The sequence below is a fragment of the Mycteria americana genome, chromosome 5, assembly GCF_035582795.1.
Source record: "Mycteria americana isolate JAX WOST 10 ecotype Jacksonville Zoo and Gardens chromosome 5, USCA_MyAme_1.0, whole genome shotgun sequence".
Lineage (NCBI taxonomy): Eukaryota > Metazoa > Chordata > Aves > Ciconiiformes > Ciconiidae > Mycteria > Mycteria americana.
In genome coordinates, this window is record NC_134369.1 from 34,683,184 (window position 1) to 34,709,356 (window position 26,173).

General features: G+C 36.1%; 1 protein-coding gene across 9 annotated transcripts in view; it reads right to left on the reverse strand.

Annotated features, from left to right (window-relative positions):
- Positions 1 to 26,173, reverse strand: part of PCNX1 (pecanex 1) — a 94,456-nt gene that overhangs the window by 38,222 nt on the left and 30,061 nt on the right. For 3 of the 9 annotated variants that reach the window (XM_075502889.1, XM_075502897.1, XM_075502898.1), the window contains exons 7-14: positions 21,164 to 21,296; positions 16,222 to 16,406; positions 8,691 to 8,781; positions 6,891 to 6,948; positions 4,667 to 4,884; positions 3,389 to 3,542; positions 2,574 to 2,606; positions 1,321 to 1,492 (exon numbers count right to left, since the gene is read on the reverse strand). In XM_075502889.1, coding sequence (XP_075359004.1) covers positions 1,321 to 1,492; positions 2,574 to 2,606; positions 3,389 to 3,542; positions 4,667 to 4,884; positions 6,891 to 6,948; positions 8,691 to 8,781; positions 16,222 to 16,406; positions 21,164 to 21,296 — 1,044 coding nt within the window. The remainder of the gene's footprint in view (positions 1 to 1,320; positions 1,493 to 2,573; positions 2,607 to 3,388; positions 3,543 to 4,666; positions 4,885 to 6,890; positions 6,949 to 8,690; positions 8,782 to 16,221; positions 16,407 to 21,163; positions 21,297 to 26,173) is intronic. The other 6 variants (XM_075502890.1, XM_075502891.1, XM_075502893.1 and 3 more) reach the window with 6 other exon arrangements.

Below are 26,173 nucleotides of genomic sequence, written 5' to 3' on the forward strand. Positions count from 1 at the left end.
GACCTCTCCCTCTGGACATTTAAATTTAAATACAGATTTACTAGCAGAAAGTCAAAGGGGGAAACAGTATGAGGTATGAAATTCAGGATGTTCCTAAAATCAAGTAATAAAAACTAATTCCCAAAATGCATGAGTCAGTAATTCTTCTTAATCAATTAAAAGTCAAAAATAAAACAAAATTTAAAAAGAAAAAAGAAAAAAAAAAAGAAGACTCAAAACCAAGACCAAAATTTTAATTTTTCTTGGACAGAAGACTGTCCAAGAACTGGAGGCATGCAGTCATAACATTTAACTGCTGTAGTCTTTCATGCACAGATATTTTGGTGCAACTGAAGAGCAAGTGTGTTCAATTTAGATGAACTCTTACAGATTTTATTCCCCCTCCAAAGAGGTGATCCAGAGAGTATCACCCAAATAACTTTGTTCCATTAGAGAATATGCACAAAGATAAGATGGTCTTCAAATGTTTACATTCTCTCTCTCCTTTCTATGGGCTCTGCCTGATACTACATAGCTGTTACTATTTTCAATAAATTTTGTAAGTAAACAGGTGAAAGGTTTGTTGGTTTGGGTTTTTTTTTGGTTGTTGTTTCTTTTTGGGTTGGGGTTTTTGTTTGTGGTTTTTTGGGGGTTTTTGTTGTTTGTTTGTTTGGGGTTCTTTTGGGGGGTGGAGGGGTGGTGTTAAATGCCAGCAGTATTCTGAATGCACTCTGCTGCTCAAAATACAAGGAAAGTACCTCATACAGCCCAAAATTATACTTTTGGTATTGATGATAGGCCTGTTCTGAGAAGAGACACATTAAATAAGATTTGTCTATAATGTTTTTTAAAATTGTGCCTGTACTGTTCTACCTGATTGCACAAATAACCTGATTTAAGAGAACTCCTACTCATTTGCCACAAGCCCCTCTAGAGACTATGAAAGAGTCCAAATCAAAACATTTCTTTAATTACTGAGCAGCTAGGTCCAAGCACAGGGTAGCATATCCAGGTCCAAGTTAAGAAGAACGAACAGAAGGTTCAGGGATGAGGACTAAGATACTAGTCAATTAAAAAGCTAAAAAAAAAAATTTTTTTTTTTCCTATGACACCACATTAGTTGACATCTCTGCAGTTTGTTACAGCAAAGCAATAGAAGGGGGGGAATTTTCCCATAAACTTCAACAAAGCTAAAACTACTCTTTCCAAAGGGAACTAAATGAACTGCATTTAGAAGGTGATAATGCAACAGTGTCATAAGATGCAGAATGGAAGGGGGGCAGGGGGGGAGACTTGTACTGTGGTGAAGTAAACAATTCAAATAATGAAAAAGCCACTCACCTATAACTAAGTCCCTGGCTGACAGCAGCAGCAATGGGTTGGTGAAAGCCATTCCATACAACCTGAATCTTGTTGTAGATATGTTTCTGCTGCCATAATCCAACAGCCAAATAAGACCACAACATAAACAGAAATATACAGGCCTACTATAGGCTATGATACGATTATGACCCTGTTTAAAACAAACAAACAAAAACACATTTGTTTCATTATTAGCAGAAAAAGTAATTGTTACTCTTTTGTTACAGATAATTTCAGAGCCAAAAATCAATCATTGTTCATCAGCTAATGTACTGTAACCTCAGCACATCCTTAAGTTTTGTTCATAAAATCCTTAATGTGTTGCCTTGCAGTGATATAAGTCCTTTTTTTTTGTGGCTTAGATATAATGAGGACACAACAGTTAGATTAAGTTAGACTAAGCTATAGTTACCCTTATTCTCCGCTAAGTTTTAAAGTATGTTTCTTGCAATACTAAGTGCCAGAGAAACTCTGACTAGGCTTCATAAGCAAGAGAAAAATATATTAATTTTTAAGAAAAAGCAATTACAATTTATTACTCAGATACTGCTCCTGCTGGGGAGGGGAATTATATATATCAGTATTTGTGTGTTCATTAGAACATACAACTTATTACCTAAAATAACATGAATGACTTGCTGCGGAGGAATAATGCTTTTTCATCTCTTATTTAGGACATAACAATATTTTGTCTTGGCAATCTAGCAGACGCACAATAAAATATAAAAATATTGTGCAACACTAGCACATTAACATTTCCATGCTCAGATGTTAATGCTCACTAGAGCATTGCATACTAAGCTTAACAGAGTGAAAAAATAAGGCTGTGTGCACACTAGGACAACTGAATGATGTACAAGACCAGAATAGAACATCAAAGCTGTGTCAGTTCATACCAGCACAGCAAATTACAACATTAAGAATACTTCTTAGTATAATTGCTTGAATACTAAAGATTCATCAAAAAACCTATCATGATATGGCTCTACAGCAAAAGCTATGCTTAAAACAGGAAGGACACGATTTGCTAAACACAAACAAAGGGGGGGTTGGGGTGGGGTGTGGGGAAATAGTATCAGTTCCCTTCTCACACACTAAGACAACATAAGCCTCTTGTGCCTTATGAGAAGGTACGCAAGAGAAATGCCGAACAGATCAAACCAAAACGATCAATTCTCTGTGGAAGCTCTACATCTGCAGGGTTAGTACAGTGGCACATGCCCATGACTTACGTGTCGAGGGGAAGAAGAATCTGGCTGAACGCTCTGAAACCAAAATGGAAAGAGGAAAGTTACCCAATCTAGAGGTAAGTGTGTTTACCTCCCCACACACACGCTTTCTTCTTTTAATGATCTCTACAATTAATTTTACAACTGTCAAGCCACTCTACAGCCTTTAAATAGCACAATGTATTAAACCATAAAATTTGTTCAAAGAGTGTATGTCTATAGCCGAAGTTTAAGAAAAAAAACCACACACCTCATTTTTAGACCTTTTTTAAACACAAAAGGTGTTATGCATTTTAATTTTAAATCTTATTTCCACCCTAGTAGTCTAATCATAAGGAAATAAACAATCATTCTTAAATTACAAAAATACCATTAACAATTGTCTAATAAAAACTAAGATTCTGATTAAAATATGCGTATCTGTAATTGCTTAATATGAATGCATTGAGGTGTATCCACAAAACCAAACCAAAACCAAAAAAAAAAAAAAAAACCAAAAAAACCCCCACCACCCCAAACCAAAACACAATAAAACTTCAAGTTTAGTTTGTAGGCTGCTTTCAACCAGTAAGAATGTGCTCCTCTTTGAGAAAACAAAAAGTGCATGAGAACAACAAATAAAGAGTTGTTTAACAAACACATGCAGAACCATTCTAGTGAAGTGACCTTGTATGACCACCTATCAAACTTTCCATGAAGCTGACGTTTACTCATTTATTTTTAATGCAGGTTTTTTCCTTAAAGCTCTAACTAACTTGCAACACCCAACCAAAGTTATTTCTATTGTTTATAGAAAGTCAAGATAGAAATTAAAATACCTTCAACAGCGAGTACTGACAACTGGCTATTACCAGGCAGAACTGGAAGACCCAAATATCCTTGAAAAAGCCCTCTATAAGAAGTACAGAGCCCAGAAATGCAACTAGAATAGCTAGGATGACAGCTAACACGTTTTCAAGGATCTCACGATTCCTGTATTAGAGGGAGAGAAAAAAAAAAAAAAAAAAAAAAAGAGATAGAATTAAAAGCTAACTATGTTTAGAAAAAGCTGCAAGGGAACAGTTAGGGTCAGAAGTTAACAAGAGTTATGCTGCTGGTAGCAAAGTAGTTAAGAATAGATTTGAAATTGCATAGACTATACTAGCACACTGTCTTTTAGCAAAGCTAAGAGCCACCGGGATTTTAATGATAGCTGAAAGCAATTAGTATCTTATGGAATTGACCTTTAAACAGCAGAAGATAACTTCAGAAATAATTCAAATGCTCAACTAGAAGCATAGTCTGTAACACAAATCTATATTCAAGGCCCACACGGGATGATTACAAGCCTGTGAAAAATATATGCATGATAGCTTATCTGTATATAATCTGTCATTCATGATTTTCTAATGAAGAAATTAAAAATACTCTCACACTTGGCTAAGATATGCCAAGTGGAATAAAGAGAATTCCATATGATATTGGCAGTGCTTAGGAACAGATTTAATAGTATTTCTGCTTGGGCAGAATCACTACTATATTGTTTATCTCAAGGAAGTTCATTACCAAAATTTAAATACTCTATATATTCCAAAAGCTGGTAACTGGGGGGTCACCTTCATTTTAATCCACTAGCTAAATGCAGCAGGGACAACAGGTTACAGTATTAGATGACCCTTTGGAAAAATGCTTTGAAACAGCAGATAAACTCTCTCTACTTGCTGAAATAACTTAAGCGTATACCAAGTTCTAGACCCTTTCAATTAGTTTTTTGGAGACAGTTACTTCCTAGCTTTAAAGATTAGCAACAAATCTCTCTTTCTGACCATTCAAATATGTTATTGCCCCACTCACGCAAAGTGAGGGGTTTGTTTTGGGGGTTTTTGGCAGTTTGGTGGTTTGTTCCCCCCTCCCCCCCCTTTTTAGCATTGCCAGAGAAAGAGGGACAGTAGCCTTCATTATTTTAGAAAAACTACATTTTGTATTATTCTTTCATCTTTCAGAGTACAGTAAATAAGTACAATTCTCTAAGGATAGCTTTAGCTGTATTATTCACAGTTTAGTTACCATTTTTTAATCTTTACTTTCTGAGGTCTAGTAACATACGAGGATCTCACCTATCAAATAAAGCCAGAAGAGTTAATCTATCAAAACTGATGCTAATCCAAAGCTTAGGCAGGATCCAAAAGCGATAGTACTGCTTGACTTTTTGAGCTGCTTCCTCTTGAGGTTGCATGTGGTCCTGAAGGTCAGGGCTCAGGTCAATATCTTGCTGCTCCAGCAGATCTGTATCCATGGTTAGCAGCCTGTTCAACCTGATCTGAGGAAGAGAAAGCTAAAAGAAAGTCAGTATTAACAAAAGCTCATTTTTATAGATCACTGTATTTTATTATATCACTGTATTCTACTGAAAACTGCTTTGGAAAAAAAATGCTAGAATTATTTAGTTTCACTTTTAAGAAGTTATATGTTAAACACTGCCAGTTCTGAGGCTTCTACTTACTTTTCCTGTCCTTATCATGGCAAATGCATAGCACCAGCAGCAATAATAGTTTGCATACAACACAACTGTTTGGCATTTTAGCATATGCTTTATCTCAAATGAAGTATGAACACATCTTCCAAGCACATTATCCCATTTACCCTGAAAACTTCAAATTTGAAGACAAGTAAACTGATAGGTGAACAGGAATAATGTACACTACAAGAATAATCCAATTCTGAATTTAAATAAAGTACAACACATTTCTTATAGTCAGCTAATCTGCATGCACATCCATGCCAAAAGGTTGTTTTTGCATGACAAAGCAACATATGCATGCATCAGTGGCCAAATTCAAACTCATTACATTCAGAATACACTCAGAGACAAACTAAAAAAAAAAAAGCTCTCCCTAACTAGTCAAGTACTATTTGTGACTGACTATATTTCTCACTTATTTTGTAGGTTGTCAGTCTAGAGTTCTCTTGAAATCACAGCAATGCTAACAACCGTAAAGGATATTTAAGGAGAGTACTCAGGGTAAAAGTAAAGTTACTACAGTATGTACGCGTCATCTAACCCAATTTATAAATTTCATTAACAGGCCAAGAAACATCTTAATGCACTGCCCTTTATTCTTAAACAATATCATCATTAAAATGTCATTTAATGAAAAATCTTCATAATCTTTTAAAGCAAAGAGAAAATTTAAATACTCATATCGCCTTTGAGAGTCAAAATATAGTTTGGGTTGTGTTTTTTTTGTTTGGTTTTTTTTTTTTTTTTTTTTTTTTTTTTACAATTATCTTAAAGTTTAACGTTTGATTTCTTGTTTTTGAAAATGCTTTTCATGACTCCTTAAAGCATCAGTGTACTGTAACTATGCTCAGCCAGCTTTTCCTTCCTAGAAAGATCCTAATAAAAACAACAAGCAGGAACATTCCCTTTCTAAAGGCATTTCAAAATTACACAACATACTATCTAAGATAAGCTGCATCAGAAAACAGGTGCTTTTTTGACAACTTTTTAAGCAAAGAAAGTTCCTCTAGCAGACACCAGGTTTGAAGAGCATGTTCTTGATCAAAAGCGTGGTCAGGTAAATGGAGGTCTCTTTCTCCCTCTGCCAAATGCTGAATACATATTCCATTTTCCCTCTTGATTAGGTCATTAGGTACTTCAATATACTCTACTTTGGTTTTTTAGCTTAAAAAACATGACCATTTGCACTGTTTTTATGACACGGCAATATCAGACTTCAGAATTAAGAGTACAGATATGTCTGGACTTGACAACAATATAAAAGGTTGAGATCACAAAACTAAGGAATTCTAAAGCTATTTGTAGTATGAAAGAGCGTAAGCCTCTGCCTTTTTTCCCAGTCACTCCTTGCATACGAATTAAAATTTTGTACAGCAGATTCCAACACCAGATTTTTAAATTCCTTTCAGGGAAATTACTGAAGTTTCTCTTGGTCAGAACACAAAATGTATTCCTTCTGCTGCCTGCTAATCTTAGTAACACACAGAAGGAAAACGCTGTCCAAGTTGTCCAGTCATCTCTGGAAACCTTTGCAAGGTATCTCAGAACATCCAATTTCCATGTGATTTAGAAAAATCACTATGATTTAGATCAGAGGAAGCCATTTATATTTAAATTTTAAAGTGCTATGCAGAAAGATGAATTTGTATGTATATATGAAGACACTGCAACAATAAATAAATACTTTATCTTCATTTAAACTCAGGCAAAAATCCTTCATAAGAACAAAGAACTACCATATAGGATGATTAGTTAGTGCTATAAAATTGGAAAGTCTTCTGATTTTTTGCATGCTTTAAAAATAAATAAGAAAAACTTACTAGATCATGTGGATAAAAGCGAACTGAGGTAGAACTCGATACGTGAGAGTCCGTGTCACTATAAGAACAGGGGAAAGACTTCAGATTATAAAACTACATTTTATTTCAACAGGCCATTCTAATTTTCTAGTGTCACAAATTAATTTTGACTCCTTGCAAATTTTAGCTAAAAATCTTTCTTTAAGTTTTTCCTTTGATCACATATTTTAAATACAAGTATCCACTTAGTCTTGTGTATTGCGGTAAATTCTGTAGCTATAGTAAATCAGGAGACTCTTTACCCTTACCCTTGGTATAATTTTCTCAACGCCTAGTCCCTAAATTGTCTAACAAGGATTATCATAATAGTAATTATTCCACCTGAAAAAACAAAGACATTTTATAATCTGTTAGCTACTGATGTGTAAACACGCATCACATCTCTAAAGGAGTGCACAGTCCACTGTGTGTTCACATACAGAGTTTTTGTTAATTCTATACTGTTTTTACCAACGTCCCAAAACTGCCAAAGATAGTACATACTTAACACGAGTATACTGAGTTACTTAATCTTAAACCGCTTTTGAAAAACTTAACTTTAAATAAACCTCTGGTAAGAAGAGCAAAATTACTTTGCAATTTCCATTCATTAGAGATGAAGAGAAATTTCTCTTACTGTATGAGAGTCCATATCCAACCATTGCTTTTTTCCCCAATTTTGGATAGCTTTTGGATGTTTGTTTTCTATGTAAATCACATGGCTGTAAGACTTGTATCAAATTTATGCAACTTCCCTTGAGTTCCTTGCCTTAAGATAAAAACATTCTTTGTTATCAATTTTACTTCACTGAAACTCAAGTATTCTCTAAAGCTGAGATCTGATTGTTTGGATGTGGCTAGTTTGTTCCTTCCATTAGCACATATAACTTCATAACAGCAGCCATCAGCAAAGCCATTGCATCTGGAACATGCAAGCAGTAGAGGCAAGCATTGGCAGCTTTGTGCAAGGAATACAGAACTTTTTGCCTAAGTTCAACTCTACAAAAGGCACTTGCACACTTTCACAAGAAAGATTTGAAGATGGGAGCTTTTATATTCATTACTCCATAATTCCAATAGCTATTTCACCTACACATGGTGGGAATTTGTAGCATTCAGCATGATGCAACAGCTTCAGAGCAGTTCTATGTAGTGAAGGGGGGGGTGGGGGGGACAGGGAGCGTGCACAGGAGGTTTTGGGTTGTTTTTCTTTCTTCTGCCTCCTGTCCCTTCAGAGAGAGAAAGGGCATCTTTCCAACAGCAGATGAACTTTCCAGTATGTAGCTGGCTATTTCAACTGTAAGTCAAATTTTAACCTCAGGCATGTTAACACTTCCATGTATTGTTTCATGCCATCTATGAACTTGAGAACCAATTTATCAGTTTACATTTGCTTCACAATTGGAAGTTCATTTGTAAATAAGTTAATAGCCATTACAATTAACAGCCACCCATTTTCCCAAAACCTGGGTTAAATCCTTTAAGAAAGGACTTTCTATAAGCTAATCAAAAATGCATTTGTCAGGTTCCCAGTTTGGACATTTATTGCTTAAGCTGATAGTAGTCTTCATTTTCTGACATTTATTTAAGTGGAGAAGATTATTTATGCAGTTAGTGTCATCTTCTAGTAAAAATCACTTAGGTTTCAAAAGTAAAAGTATATGGATAATATTTTATATTGATTTTTTTGTAGTCCATACTAAATAACCTTTTAAAACTGAAATCAAAGATTTTGTTGCAGTAAGACAAGAATCATCACTCTTGACTGGCCTTCACACACACCAGATGTTGGATGCTCTTCTTGCAGCTGGCTCAAAGTTCACAAGTGACATGTCGCAGCCCCCTGTCTCGTAGAGCGTAGAACTGAACTTACCTATTAAAGAAAAGGTTAAGAGCAGGTCAAAATTTCATAATGTTTCATCCCACTGGCACTAGTTTCTATTTATTAACTTACTACTGAGATCAATTTAAACATCTAAGTTTACATCAGTGTCAGAATATAAAATTGTGATTACACATTGTGTCACCAGTGCAGACAAGACATTAGCTACTCAGTCCTCTTTCATACCTTTTACATGACATATATACAGTAAACTGCAATACTGAATTAAATTTTAAGAGTTTGTATTTACAAGATGTCACCATTAACACAACTGAAGCACAATGTAAGCCCCCCTCCCATTAGAGAATAACCAGGTGAACAACTTGCAATGACCAGCTTCTTCAGTTCTTCCCCACCCCCAGTAGAACAATCAGTAAATCATTCATTATAAGCCTTTAAGAACCATGGCATTTAGCTAAGGCAGAGATTCCTCAAGTGTCCTGAATAAAATTCTTTTGAGAGGCATATGTCTATTTGAAAAGAAACACAGAGTGAAAGAAGTGGCCAGAGATGCTTCCTAAGTTATATCTCCGGAAAAACTAAAAAAGGAATGGCAGATTTATTCTACAAGCCAGAAGCAAACACTTCAGTGTAAGAACAGAAGACTGTAAACTAACTTCTCAGATAAACGATTTGGAGTTACTGGAACTCCATTAACCACAATTTCCTAAAGTTGTTATTAAAAACTTTTTGAATGAACAATATCAAGCTATTCCTACATATATAATTAACAAAAAAGTAGCCAGAGATTATAACTCAAATAATAAATTACCTTACTTACAATATGTTTTTACAGTGCCCTTCTCCCACAATAGTCTGATCAGAGAGATAAGCATTGTAATTTCCCCTGAAAGTCAGGCTCAATATACTTCAGCTCTGAATGCAGGAAGCTGATTTTGAAACTGTGATCTCATATGAAGTGTTCTGCCAACCTCTCCATCTCTTCTAGCTCAAAACCCCTTCTTTAAGCCATGATGCAAAGCATGCAATATTTTAAGATCTACTTATACAAAACAAAACAAAACAAAAAATCCCACTTCGGAGCATCTGAAGCAAAACCTGTGTACACCTCTCAGCTACACGTCTTGCAGCTCTTTCTCCTGTTGATAGAGGATAACCAGCAGTCCCAGGGGAAATACCTAACAAGATCAGAGCTTCCCTTTCCCCTTTCTTTCCCCTTTCTGTGAGAACATAACCTGCTTCTGATATAGTGGGTTTTGATTTTTTTTTTTTTTTTTAAACACACTATGATCCTGCTCCAACTTCTTTTCAGACCCACAGACAATTAAGTTCGATTTAGCAGTGTTTGAAAGTGAGAAGGTTAAAGACCTCGAACTGGATTATTAAAGCCAGTGAAACTAAGGAAAAACGTTGGTATATTGAAAATATCTTCATAAAGCTTTCTACCCTCAGAGGGGGCACTTCAGACCTACTAGACACATACCGCAGCCATGCTAAGACGAACTGTTCTGACAAGACAGTCAGCTACATAGTTGAGGAGTCACATACAGCGTGTGTCAGAGCTCAGTAATGCAACAGCTCGCTCTCAATATTTAATTACATCTGCTATAGGCATTTGTAAGGAAATACAAGTAGAAAGTTCACTTGTTAGGGGTTTTTCCTCAACAGTTAAGATTTTAATGAAGCACTTTAGTTAAATATCCTTTGTTTTTTAATGCATAGTGTAGTAAAGAGTTGTTACTGAAGTTTAAATTTTAAACTAGTGCAAGACATTAGGAATCTTCCTCCCCACAACTAATAAGTAACCTCAGTTACACAGGACTATTCCTCACCTGCATCAGTAACACAATTTTCAACACCAAACATGAAGGGATTAGATAATACACTTGAGGTTTAGTCAGGACAAAATTATGCGTGACTTAGTACTGAAAGGTCTTCCGTGCAACCAGTCCTTAAGAGACAAGCAAGTTTGGGTTACATTCTTCATGTTTTTGCACTACTGAATTGAGAGCCTGGAAATTAAAAACTTTCTGATTTTTTAAGTTAGACATTCTAGTCACAGAAATTAGAATATACTACTCGCAAGATATAACTTCCCGTTCTCCTGGGCTGAGATAATACATCAGATATATTTGCTTAAAAAGAAGTTTACTGAACTGTTACACTCATGTCAAATGTCTGAAGAGGATCTCAAACTATGAAAAAAAAATTAGCGTAAAACACTTCACATTAGAAAATATCTACAGTTCCCTCGCATCCAACCCATCTTTGAATCTGTCAAAATTTACTGCATTTGTGTTGCTGCTGTAAGTACTGCATGGCTGCGATGGGATAAAACAAACCTGGTTAATAAAGAGACGTAGCAAACAGACAAAACAATTCCAACTGTTTACACACAAACTACAAAACAGACTCAGGTTTTGCCATATTTGCAATTCACCCACCACCACCACTTATATAAACTTCCTATTCAAAGTTAGCTCTCTGTCAAAAAAGCATGGCTTCTCAATAAAACAAAGTTGCCTGTCTCTGTCATCCCCCCCCCCCCCCTTTTTTTTTTTGAGATCAAAAGGCTCTCCAGAAAAGCCTCAAATCATCCAAAGTAGAAAAGATGACAGGACTATTCAGTGCTGCACAAACCCTAAGGTGTGACTGGAGATGCTATGGCTGAACTCTGCAAGTCCTATCAATTAAATACTTTTTAAACTGTGCGAGATAACAGCGGCTTCCTCACAGCACTCTCAAACTCTAATGAAGGATCCCAATGCTCACAAGATTCAATACATATGGATATACCTAGCGTTTTTAGTTAGCCTAGTAATTTTCTCTCCCTCCCATTCCTAGCTCTCCCACAGCATTCTCTGAAATATTTTTAACAGCATCACACTGAAGAAGCTTAAGGAAGTTTTTTCGTTCTTTAAGGACTGTAGTTTTATCCAGTTGTGAACAAATGGCAGACTCAAAAGTTCATTTTTCAAATCAAGAATTACAGCCAATAGCACATTTGTCCACTAACGTGCTTGTAACTTCTCCCCCCAGCTCCGCTCAAAGGGAGAGCTGTGAGTTCTTAGCAAATTCAAGTCACCCAAACAATATTCTGTTTGGACCAGGTTACAAAAATAACAAAACCAAGTCACTTATACTCAGGCTCACAAATCCAAAATACACCTTTGTCGTGACATGAAGAGAGGAAAAGATGAATGCAATTCCTTTGAAACAAGTTTCCTTGCTTCGAAAGGCAAAAATATCTCACCACTAAGTCCAGAGACAACCACCTAACAGTTCACACTGTACAAACTGGTGTTCAACAATTACGGGAATCAATGAAAGCAACAGGCTGATGAGCTTACAGAGGTGAAACCTGGAAGACTTCAGTGGCTCAGGATCCAACTAAAATGGTGCTCTGATGGTTTCCTCAGCCAAGTTATTTTCAGCACATTTCCCAGTTTTCCATCTAATAAATATTACCTTGTTTCAAACCTCTAATAAACTAGTTCTGAAAACTGGTAACCCTTTTTGACATGTTGAAGCCTACATCATCATTAGATCATTAAGATATATTCATCAACTACTTATGACAATATTTTTAAAACCTTAGTCAGCAAAACCAACAAAGCCATCAGAATTTGAATGCTCTGTAGCAGGCAAGGAGCTATCATTTCCAAAGGTCAAAATTTTACCTTCAGCTGCAGTATGAAGGCTTACAAGTTTTCAGTTAGAACACTTCAGTGCGGTTCATTTTTTATTTCTATACAAAGTTTGTCAAAAGAGTAACTTACCTATTATGCAGAATTCCACAAACTACAACAGGGCTATTTTCAATAGGAACAATGGGAAGTATTTATTTTCTAATTGTACCTTTGAAAATACTCCCCCATACATCCCAAATAAATTAAGTCTACTTAATTATAAAAAGGTATTGAGGAACTGATTCTAAATTGTTTTTAATTTAAAAAGTGATCAGTGTGTTTATTTATATTTAGAGAAAAGTTTTGATCTTCAAGACTATCCAACTGCCTTCGTAAATGAAAATACTTCAATAAATCTGAAAGATTATCACTTGCATATAAGTGATACACTGCTATGTTGGACTTCTGGTTGTAACTGTATTGTAAAGCTCCAGATGACCAGTTCTCTCTAAGCACAAAAGCAATACTCCTCAAAAAAAAAAAATCATCATCTAGCTGAGGACAACAGGCTGTTACTTCACCCCAGTTTCAGAAACTGGGCATCTGTTCTAGTAACTCAGTACTTGGATCCCTAAGTACTTCACAAATTGTAACACCAACAGCCTTCATTGCAAGGACTGAAAAATCCCACCCATCACCTACATGTCTCAAGAATCAGGTATTAGTGAGAATAAAAGGCATCAGTACTGCCACACTGCTCTGAAGACTGTCATTCACTTAAGTCATGGTATGTGTTTTGTTGCTTTTGGGATTCATATTATATTAATACTGCCTATAATCATGGTGTTTGGTCTGCCACCTTTCCTTTCTGTCCTGAGTTCCTCCTATGATTTACTTCATGTTTACTGCTCCACATTAAGCTCCTTTTCCATCCTTTCAAGTTCCTTCCCCCTCACCCCTCACAAACAACATAAAAATTTGATAAAATTTTTCTACTTCGAACCCGGATCCCTAAAGATAATGTTTTAAAGCATCTCTTGCCTTACTCTCCGGACAATGCCCAGTTAAAGACAACTGGCTAGTTGTCTTTAGTCATCACCAGACTGGATGTAGGCTAGGTATAATACAGTAAGGTTCATTCTTCATAAAATAAGCCACCAGAATCAAGTTAACAGACTTGATCTTTAAAGTAAACAAGAAAATAAAAATTGTGTGTCTTAAGGGCTGCAGCTTGACATCAACATATAAATGGAAAGAATGTAGAAGCAGATACTGCATTGGTGCACAAAAAAAGGGGCTTTTATGTGGGGGCTTTTAAAGTAAATTAACACATGCCCTGTTTGTCTTCCAGAAGGGCTGCAATATGCTAATAGAATTTCAGAAAGAAAAGAAATTCTTATATGCATTGTACAGAGATATATAACCCCATCTACTACATTTGTCACTTATATTTCCAGTTGCTGTAAATCAGGTTTTGTTTCCCTGTCTTTTCCCCAGCCTGTATGTTTTCTGCCCTGGGCAGTCACAGCGATTTCCACAGTGACAAAGAACTGGTCATATCACCTGCATTGCTTTGATCAGCAGCAAAACAAAAGTTAAAGAAAAAACAAACTACAACCCTCCCCCAACACCAAACAAGACACAATCTGAAGTAAAGTAACAGGTTCATCTTTCACTGCAAGGTATCTTGGGACAACAGAGCAAAACTAACAGCCTTAGACTTAAGGGAAACAGAGCAGTAGTGTTACTTCATCTCTGAGGATAAAAAACCCAAACAAACAAACAAAAAAACCCACCAAAAAGACCCCCAAACCACAACCATGTACCAGTTATAAGAAAAGATACTCTCCCATCTTGTCAGGCCTGATAAAGGAATCATGCATGTGAAAGCTTGCACCATTTTGCCAACTATTTTACTCTTAACAAAAGATAGTACCACCTGTCACACAAAGCCGGCTACACAAACTAGAAAATTTGATTTTCCTGAAAATAATAAAAACAGATCTTGCCTATAATAGCTGCTTTCATGCATGGAAGGTTTCTAAAGAGATGGTCAGAGCTTCAAAGCAGTAACAAATCCCTATTATACATCAGATTTTTAACTGCACAGATCCTGGAAGTTTTGTGCCTCCCAAAGACAATGAGCTGCCCCATATAACTGTAAGCACAGTACACACAAAATTTCAGAAGAATTTACCTATATAAATTTCTGAAGACTCCAATACACACCAAGGGCAATGAATATGTCTTTTTAGAGAGCCTGAATGCAATGCTGAATTTCTCAAATGCTCCACTTTGATTTCTACTACAACATAGTAATATAAGTTCTTAAATAACTCGGACTTAACTAGATTGTGTATTAAATCTTGAATTCTATAAAACTTGATTGTATTATTTTGGGTAAGATGAACCAAATCCTTCAAATACAATAATGGTGGCTTTAAGAATAAATCTCAACATTAACCTTGGATAGATATAATCAGTATCCCTGAATTTCAGAGTTATATTCCAATTTTTTTTTTTTTCCAAACAAAAGAGTCCAAATTAAATAAAGATATCTGTAGTTTCATGTGATCAGCTTTCATAGTTCAGAGATACATACAAGCATTGAGATATGGGTCTTGATTTTTCTATCTAGAAACTAGTAGGGCCACAGACTCTAAAACAAAAATTATCAGATAAGTAGATTGTGTGTATTTAGCACAACTGTAGCTAAATTTTGTAGATCATCTCAGAGAATGTCAGGGTTGTTTTCAGTTTTGCTTATATTCATTTTTCCTTATATTGCAGCTAGATGGTGCAGAAGAATGGCAACTTGTTAGCCAAACTTGTATTTAAAGGGGTACCACAGACTAGCAACTCTTGAAGTCTTCCCCACTAGTGGAATAAGATAACAATTCACTTATCTTTTACTACTGGGTTACAGTAAGGTCTGAAATAAGTGTTTTGTCAGTGTTCTGAGCTAACCTGTACTTTTAAGTTATTATAGCTGACAGCTGCTCAAAATACTGTCCCTAATAGCTGTCAGTTCTAAAGATGCCCATTTTAATAATTCGAGGAAGAATTCCATATTAATGCTGAAGTCATAAGTAATTCGGGCCATGTACAGATAGTTGCAAAGATTCCTGCCAGGAATTTTTCCACATTGCCCCTGCATTACTATATTGCAGGAGACCAGTCATTTATTATGAACATCTTAACTTCCTTCTCCCTAGCAATTTTATTAGCTGCATGGGAGTTAATAAATAGTTAAGAACACTACATAAAATGGACCACGAAGAACTAAGGGGCACTAAAAGGCTCCATGAAATGATGGCATTTGATATAAGAAAGAGTCCAGATTTTCTTCAATCTCAAGTTCCTAAATTAAAGTGTACATGTAAAGCACTCATTTACATGAGGATTTCTTTTTCAAACAGCAGCTAAGCAAGACTCATCTAAAAAAGTAAGATCAAGAATTCCTAGGGACGGTAACAAACATTTTTTTTCAGGAACCAGAAGTTCCTCAAAGTTGGTATCAATCTCTGTCCAACTACCTGTGACAACGCAAGAAAACTTATGCATTACACGTGTTACACTGTTGAAGTCATGAAAGCTATCGCACCATCACTATTTGTATCTATGCATCCTTAGAGTGTTTCCCATTGTGCATTTGTTAGAGAAAGTGCCTGGAAAGGCAACTGTGAAAGGCAAGGAATTTATAAGCAATATGGCCTTCTAAGAAATGCACCTACAAGATTCAGAAACAAAGCTAAGGTTAGCTGATTTTCACCGCATTATTACCGATATATCTGCCGTATTAAAACTTCCATGTCACCAAGGTTACATAAGGCCTGCATACCAAGTTCATCGTGCAAACTGCTACCGCCTACAGCAGATGCAGTGGCATGTGATGCTTCTAAGTGGACACTCCCATTTCTCACCAGCAAGGAGGCGCTAGCGCCGAGCACAGCTGCCTGGGAAGGGGGGCGGGACTGCACTCTGACCTGGGAGGAGGGCTGCTGGCCTTGCTGACCATCTTGAAGGCTACGAGAAAACACGGATTGGGGACACATTACCAGGAAGAAGAGAAAAATAGCTAGAAGTGAAGCAAAACAAGACTTTTTACTTTAAAGAGGCAAACTTAAAAGAGTATAGCATTAAGAAGCCACTTATTAGGGTTAAGATAACCCATGAGTGCCACGTAACAGAATATTTGGACACTAGTTAACATCAGTAATCTAGAGAGACAGTTCCTGTCCTACTTCTTAAAAGTAGTATTGCTTTCTAACATCTCCCCAAGTATATTCTCATAAGTCTTAATTTGTGGGTGCAAAAGCAAGTTACTGGTGGTTAGTCTAATTGTAGACTAACCCAAGGTATCACCTACCTCATAGTAGGTGTACTATGTACTATGGTGTACATAGTAGATGTACTATGTTTCAGTAGTGACTATACCAGCCTTCTCACGATAGTCAGGGTCTGTTCTGCTCATTGAGGTATGACTTGATCAACTGTTTAGTTGGCCATTTGGGGTTTTTTTGGTCACAATAACATCCCCTTTCTTGCTATTAATCTGCACTCTAACTAGAATATGTCTTTAAGCTTTGTTAGTAGCCATACACTACCACAGACCTTGTAGGTAACTGTAGTTAAAACATTTGGATTCAGAATTTTTTGAACATATTAAGAATGCTTATAACAAATTATTCATTGGCTTTAAGTCTATCTTGAAGTTATTTTGACAGTACAGCAAAAGCTTTATTACTCAGTATTACTACCGCAAAGAAATTCTTCTATACCCAGACACATACCTTCACCAAAAAACGGGTTTTAAAAGCCAACTGGGGCTTCAGAGAAATTTGTAAGTTTACAGCCATGAGCAGACAATGCTTGAAAATGTTAGTTCTCTACACAGCCTTCTCACTGCAAAACTTTTATAAAGTTATTTAACAAAGTTAGATTTTTTTTTAATAGCTTGTTTAATATTAAACAGGCAAAGCGTCAGAATACATGATGTTTACACTTGTATATCACATCTACTTTGCAAGATTAGTTTTTATTATCCTTCATTTTGTGCATTTAAAGAAGTTATTGTCGCAGTCATTAGCTGTGGGACGTGATGAAATAAAAAAATTTTTTTAGACAAAGACTTCATCTTTTAAAGACTTTGGAAAATATCTTAAACACTTTTGAAAAACAATCTTTATCACCTGTTGCTTTTAACATTTCACTGTTTACAGTGTGATGCTACAGTTGGCAAGTGAGGCAACTGAAAAAGCAAGAGCTCAAAAAGCAAGATCTCAACTACGAGTTGAGGGGTTATATCTGATGTACTTGCTTTTATCAATATTTTCTAGAACATCTACTTTTCAGTTCTTTTGTTAGAGCACCACTGGAAAACAAAATACGGATATAAGAATAGGTGTTAAGAAAAGCTCATGCAAAATAAAGCAGACATGCACACAGTTCATGAGGTAAAAAAATTGCAACTCGTTATTTATCATAGTCTAACATATTTTAATTTGAACTTTAAATTCAGTGTTTTGCTGCTGTCCACAAGGCTTTTAGTGAGCTACATGGCAACAAAAGACCTAAGGAAGCTCACAGATGTGCCAGCCTTCATTGTCTCCCTTAAATATTATCAGCAACACCAAAACAATGCTAAACAATACTTAAAGAGCAGCTACATATCAAAAGGTATATCAAAGTTGCCCTTTCAGTGGTCATCCATATCTGTCACAATAAAAAAAAAGTTGACATTAACAGATTACACAGATATGCAAAAGATACATTTATTCTCTAACTAATTAATAATTATAAAAATAAAATTTTGCTTCAGACACTCACTTATGTTCTCATATCAGACACGCATGCATACACCATTGACTACATAGGATGCCAATGCATACTTATGTCCAAAGTGCCCAAAACACTGTTGACATTTAGGCAGGACAAAAGCAGGGGTGGTTGGTTGTTTTGTGGTGGGTTTGGGAGTTTGTTTTTTGTTTTCTTTTAAGTTACCAGGCAAAGTACTCTTGTGTCTAATTTAGTATCAAACCAGCAGAATTTGCTAGACCAGGTTTCACTTAAGTGTCTACCATTGCCAAACACACACGCATATATAATGCCATTGTCTCTTTTACTAAACATTCCACAGAGGAAGTGAAAAGTAATTGCAATAATGGATAGGAAATTAAAAAAAAAAAAAGTCAGGTTGAACTCAACAGGTTCTAAGGGAACATCCCCACGACATCCAATTTTATGCCAGAGTTAGAAGATTAGGAGATTAAAGTTTTGCTGGCAAGAATAAGAAAGACGTAACATCAGGGCAACCGAAGATTAGTAAATCTAATACTGTTAGAAGTTTAACATCTGAAGTCATATGGATTAGCAATATCAGGAACCAGACCAAAGCAGCTCACCACTAGCGTATACAAGTAATGCCAGTACAGTTGCGGTGATATTTTGAAAGGATCTTGCTGGTAACTGGCTAAAAAAAAATAAATCTCTGTATTTCTTCACATTTCTTCCTTATGCATGATTTTTTTTTTTTTAATCTTTAAGGGTTTCTTCTTCCAGTGACACATTGAATTTACACTAAAATTAAGCTACCCATATAAAGAAAAGTTTTTTCAGACTATTCATCTAGAAATCAGAACAATTTTTCAGACACATTCCACAGTTGGAAGTTCAAATGGAATTTATATCAAACAAACCTGAAAGCACTTTGGTGTTTGGATGGACTAAGGCAATTTAACTCCACTCCAAGGGACAGTCATTTAGCATCACAAACAATGCTTTGAGCAAAGTAACCTCATTAAGTATTCAATTCTGAACATATGTTTATAATACAAGTATTTTTGATAATGTGTGTCATTATGTCAGAGAAAGTACAGAGTGTAACAGTTGTTTTGGTTTTTGTTTTTTAGTTTGTTTGGGTTTTTTATTTAGAAAGGAACAAATTTATATAACTGGAAGATGCATAGAGGAAATACAAGACCAGAATATTTGTTCTGCTTTTTCACCCTTGAACATCTTGTCTGATTAAAAAGTTACTTCCACCAACTTCAGTTTTCTCATGATCTCTCACTGAAGTCCAGCTTAAGCCATGGGAACCTTAATGACTGCACTAGCATGTGAAAATGAGGCAGCTGTCAGCCTCAGTTTAAAACAGAGTCCTTTATTTGCCCTACTTTCTACTTGTCTAAGAGAAAGACGACTCACTGTTTTCTGGCTAATGCACAGTTAAGGAGCTCTGATTAGTCTGCACAGCCTCTTGTGAACCAATACACAAAACTATACTACCCTCCTTTTAAAAAAGAAAAAAAAAAAGGAGAAAACAGAAAAAAATATCAGAAGCAAGTGAATGCAATACAGAGTACAGCAAGAGAGATCTAAAAGAATGCAAAGTTTTAGCAACCCTCACTATGAAGTAAATCACTAACTGAAAGTTGAACAAGCTATGTTCAGCAAGACCAGAAGCTTAACAAAAAATTATCTGAAATTATGTGATTACTGCTACATACTGCACTAGCCAGTAAAAACACATCTAACTAGTTTCAGTCCTTGACATGGCACAAGTCAATCCTTCGTTTGTTAGATTTTAGGTAGCGTTCTTGCAATCCTCCTGCCTGAGGAAAATTTACAAACTTAGTCCTTGATTATTTCAGTGGTGCCACAAAGATGGCACGATTCCTCCCCCATCCTCTATTGTAAAGTATTTTCTTCTTATTTGCTCAGCTTCTATAGCTTTTTCCGGTTAAAAAAATTATACAAGTATTCGTGAAACACAAAAGCAGACTGCTCCTATTATTAAAAGATAGCTTAGCATACGAAGGAAGATCATTAAAATACACAACATATACAATTATTCCTGCATATTTATCACATAACTGGAGGAAGAATTACTTTGATATGTATGGGGGAGTGTTCCTTCCTCTACAGGCAATGTTCTTTTCACCAGATTCTCCAACACTGTAGGCAACCACAGGATTGAAAGATTGAAAAAACAAGTTGAAAAAAATTATTGTGGTTGCTGCTTCTACTGTTCAAGCTGACAGACCAGAGTTGCTGTATGTAACATATCACTAGGCTCAGTATTGTTAACAAATAGGCCAGTGAAGGTTGGGGACTCCTGGGATACATGTATATAGCACATTTTAAACATTGCCAAAGCATGCAAAGTGCCACACAATTAGATTTAATACCAAGCAATATTGTGCATTCTGTACCAAAGGCATCGCTATTACTTCATTATTTCTCTTTTGCTGTAAAAAGCTGCAGGATGTTCATACAATGATTTACCTGTATTTTAGATTTTGAACCTTTGCACATACGATTTAGCTCTTTATAATGTTCTGCCATTTTGTTATTATGCTTATCTCTCACTATCTACAGACATGAAAAGTGCTAGTCCCTAATGCTTACTTTCTTAAAGGAACAAAAACCAAGGTGAGGAGTGGCGAATAATATTGTCTTAGGTTTTTCTCCTTGCTTGAAAATAAAAGTTTCTAAAGTTTTTGATAAAAAACACTGAGTCTAAGTTTGTTAGCATTAGTTCATTTTGTTATCAATCTGAAATCAGCTATAACGTGTTAGATACTGACTACCCTGATCATTTTGAAAATAGTGCCACATATACATGCACAATTCAACAAGCCCACAGTGACATGCAGTGACAGCTCAAGGAGGTTATGGTGGGGAAGGAAGTAAAAAGTGCTTTTCTGGCAACACTGGTGGGTGTGGGGAGAAGTGGTCTGCTGCATGCATGCTAAATATGGTGGAACATTTAGATACCCTACCTGAGGGGTGATCCGATGAGCAATGTAGGAGGGGTAGGGTTACTCCCTGCATTGTGCCGGCGTCGTACTGCCTGACGCCTAAATGTGCTGCGTTCACGACGAAATGTGACAGTCTCCTCGCTGGCTTGTGCTGCTGCATCAAGACAGACTTTAGGTCAAATAAGAACCCATCCTAGTTACGTACACAGTAACTTAAGACTCCTTTCTTCCCCCTGACCCTCCCCAAGTTAATGAACTTGACTTGCAACAACAAAAGTAGCTTATGCGCTGACTGCTCAAATAACCTGTCTCAAGACAGGATCACAACACACAATTATTAGTAAAAATTTGGGTGGCTGGGGGGTGGGGTGGGTGTGTTCTCGAATATACGGCTTGCCTTTTTTTTTTTTTAACCCACAGATCCAAATAGCCAGGTTGCAAAAAAAGTTGGATATCCAAATCTCTTCCATTTACACAGGGCAGGAAGAGACAAGACTGATCTCACCCTTTATCTCATTTAATACCCTTTACTTCATTTAATACATAATTAAAGGAGGAGCCTAAAGGACAACCTAGAAAGGTTGTCTGCCATTCCTCACCATAATATTCTCTTCTCAATTTTATAATTTCTGCCAAACAGGCAGGATTGAGGTTAACCTCATCACACCTCCTCAGGGGACAAAACAGAGTTGCTTTTTTCTTCTTCCTCATAAGCACCAAGGGATACATGTTGCTCATTTTAGACTAGTTACACTATGATTTGGAAGAGCAGGGGGTTGAGATTGAGAGAATAACTTCTTTGTAAGGATTGGTGTTTTTGTTATTTCAACTGCCCAAACAAAACCAAAACAAACAAAAAGTTTGGTCCACTTATAAAGCAACACTGTAAAAAAACAGTTTGTATGTACTCCAGGGAGTCTAAGATTTTTCCACAGATTACCCTCCAAAATCCACCTGTGCTCCCTAAGCTTCACAGTCTGAACAACTTCAGATTTGGACTGCTTCATGGTGTGTCTACAATCTCAGAGCCTTCCTCCTGAACGAAGGAAGCTACTAACCAATTTGAATGCAGAGCACTAGAGAGCTCAAATGAATGGGTCACAGAGAAAATATGTTTTGGCAGGCAAGTGAAGGAGAAGGAAAAAAAAAAACTTGACATGAAGTCAGTGCAAGAGGAGAATCAAAATCTTCAAGGGGAAGTCACAACTTGGTAGCCAAGAAGCCTGTTACTACAGTGAGAAAACCAAGGATTGTGTCAAGCCAAAATAAAAAACAACACACACTAACAGAGCAATGCTTTTTTATGGCAGAAAGAATACAGGCAGAGTAGTCCATGTTCACTTAAGCACATTTCAAGTTACAACATTCCCATCATTAAGCTTTCAAAACTTACCAGCAAAGAATCTAACGCTGGTCTACAGGGAACAGCAACCTACTACTGCTATGTATTACTGCCATAGCTCAAGCAATAAAGACTGCATGGAACAAGAATCTAATTCCACCCATAAACCACAGGTTATCAAGTGAATACTCTATATGAAACTTTAATCTGTAGTTTGCTTTAAAAGTTAAGCAGCTACATGAAGAGATATACTTTAAGACCAACATTAAAGTTACAAGCATTTCATTACCAAAACGTCAAAAGTTAGGGACATCCTTAATTCAGTCCTTTCCTATATTTTCAGGAAAACGGTGGGATTGCTCACTCTCTCCTCACTCCCCCACAACTGTTTTTGTTATTCTAAGCGTGAATAGATGATACTTCCTTTTCAGTGTATTTCAGCAAGATTTCAATACATTTCTCTTGTGGTTTAATATACGGCTTTATGCTTTGTTTTAATACACAGCCCAATTTCTTCAAGGATTTCTTTATAGCTCTCATACTTGAAGTACTGGGAAAGTGAAACACACTAAACAAGACAGTATGAATCTTGACTTTTTTCTGGTGGATTAAGTTAACACACAAGAGGTCAAAACTGCCCACTAATTTTGGGTGCCAATTTGTAAAGCTCAATTTTTCCAGTGTATACATCAGCATATAAAAACTCATATTCACAACACAGCTTCACTGACTTCAGATGCAAAAGCAATTCCACACATCTCTGTTAATCAGGCCATAGTTAAGCACCACAAAATAAAGAACAGTGACTAGTCTTAAATGAAATGTAAACATCTTAATAGTAATTAAGATGGTAAACATCAGCATTACACCTTCATTACTATTTGCAACTACTTAGCAAAAGCAGCATTCAGGTGCAATTCTTCAGAGCAGCATACTTAACGCTGACATCATCTGTTTTTCTTTTCTTATCCTTTATTCAGTAAACATCACCTTCTGCAATAACTGAAGCCCAGATTATGGAAACACTAGAGGTCCTTCCTACACAGCTCCAATTTATCACTAAAGCAAGTCTACCTCAAGCACTGACTGAGGCAGTGTCCTGTGAGGAAAGTGAGAGAGATAAACATGTTTGAAGATTTTAAAAAAACTAAAAAAAAAAAAATTAAAAAAAAAATCAAAATTTGTATGTACTTGCGGATTAAATTGAAAGCTGCACAGGCAAATAGTTCTGACATTTGCTAACTTTTTATTATTTCACTTTAACCTTTAAAATCAAAGTAGATTTTGGCATAGCTTTCTACCTGATCTAACAAGGGATTTTTGATTTATCTTGAAACTTTTGTTCAATGCACATCTTATATACACACTCTTCCTGAATGTGGGTGGTGACATTCAGGATCACTAAGCAAGTCTTTTAAGTTCTTTTGAAAAGACTGCAGAGCTTTTCAGCCCAACAAGCTCCAAGTCTGCTAACATTATGCAACACCTCAAGAAGCTACATGTTGAAACCATGACTAAGAAAGTAAAAAAAACCTAGCTGAGCAGAAAGGATTACGGTTTGTTTGAAGTGTGGAAAGCAAAACTGAGCAAAGTTTGGTTTTGTTTCTGGTTGGGTTTTTTTTGTTGGGTGGTTTGGGTTTTTTTTTTTGGGGGGGGGGGGGGGTGTTTTTGGTTTTGTTTTGTTGTTTGGTTGGTTTTTAAAAAAAAACAACCAGCTCATTTTAAAAGAACACCCAGGATTGGGGGGGCGGGGAATATACCAGTATGGAAAGCTACTTATGTTAATATGTATTATTTGTGTTTCTACTTGTCTTTAATTTGAAGGAGCAGTACACCTACTTGTGAGTTCACCAGTAGGATGTAAGATAAAGCTCCTAAATTATCCTCTATCATGCTCTGAGAGCAGTTTAGTCATGAGGGAAATAGCTTTGTTTTACCATAATTAAACTTCCTTTAATATTTACAAAGTAACATAGTGTTTTCATGTTTAAAAACAAACTAAACAAATAAAAGTATCCCCGTAAGACAGCTTTTTTTTTTTTTTAAATACACCTTTAGATCATCACTCACACTTCCCCAATGCTGCTACTTAAAACCAGTTACTCTAGACTCCAGAAAGGTAAGATCCAACATCTACACTCATGTACAAAATCTAGATCCAATTGGGAGAGATAACGTAGGTTATATTTTTACAGTTGCTGCATACTTTAAGTAAATCAGTAAAGGAAGACAAGCCTTTCAGCTTACAGAGTGTTTCTGTTGAAGCCTGTTTTATTTTTCTGTTTTATTCTAAAACTTTTATGTTGAAACATTGCAATTCATTAATGTCAAGAAATTTAAGTATAATTTTTTTCTGCATGTTGTCCCCCAACATTATCTGTTCTCAAAAACAGAAAAATCAGGTTTGAAGTCCAAAGTGCACAAGTTAGAAATACAAACCTACATCCCAGAGATCAATAAAATAAAAGGTGGAGACCTAATGACAACTTTGTAGCAAACTTAACCCTCCCACACCTATTCCCAACTATAATACATATAATTTCATAATAAAAGAGGAAATAATTTGACTTTTGTATTTGTTAATGCAACTGTGCATATGAACACGTTTATTAAAATTCATCCTTTTTTTCTTTCATTACACTTCTGATTGGAAAAAAGCCAAATTAGCAGTTACACACTTAGAAAGTCATGAGGATATCATTTTGTCATCATACATTTGGAATGATACTTTCCCAATAAAAGGACTAAAATTTATTGTAAAGACAATTCTAGAATAACAAATAATTCGCATCCTTTGCCAAACAGCTGGGAACATGTGAACATAGGTTGAACTACCCTGCCTGCAGGTTATGCCTTTCCAAAATTTCTCTTTCTGTACTACACAAGTGGTTTTGATGTAAACCTCTGTAGTTCCTCAAAGTTTTAAACAGAACTGAAGACTCGGAAGTTTTACACTACAACTATACAATTGTTGTACAATACAACTAGCTTTAAGAAACATAAAATGCAAGTATTTTCTTTCGAACAGGAACATTTACACATACAAGCCAAAACATCTACAACATCACCCTGCATGTATGTACCACTGCTTCTAATCCAAACTTAGAAGATGGAAACAGAAGAAGCATGAGATGAAAAAGCAGAATTTCCCAATTTTATTGCATCAACAAGTCCCATTTCATTTTTGCTAGGCAAAAATGCTAAACCCAGTGCCTCAGATAAATTCTTCCCAAATAAGAAGATTCCTGAAAAGATACGGTATGGAGGTAATACAGAGGTAAAGTATCCATGTGAAAAACCACAGAGTTCTCAGGATAAAAATTGCAAACTTCAGTCTGACTGGAAACAAACAAACAAAAAAAACCCCACCACACACAATGGAAAGTGTCCCTCACTCTTCTCAGGAAAGAAAAGAAAAAAAAAAAAAAAAAAACCACACATCACTTGAAGTCTAGATGGTCTTGAACATTAGTCAGGTTAAGCATGGTTAAACACGTGCATGGAACCTGAGTGATGCTTGGACATGCGATTTCTCTCCCTGTCAAATGGGAAATTGTGATCTAACTATTTTCAACCACTTGTAATGACCAACACTACAAATTCTCAGCGAGAGCTGAAATGAATAGCTTATGGCTCGTGCATTCACGTAAGCAGTGAAATCTGTCTTCTAACACTGAACATACTTTGCC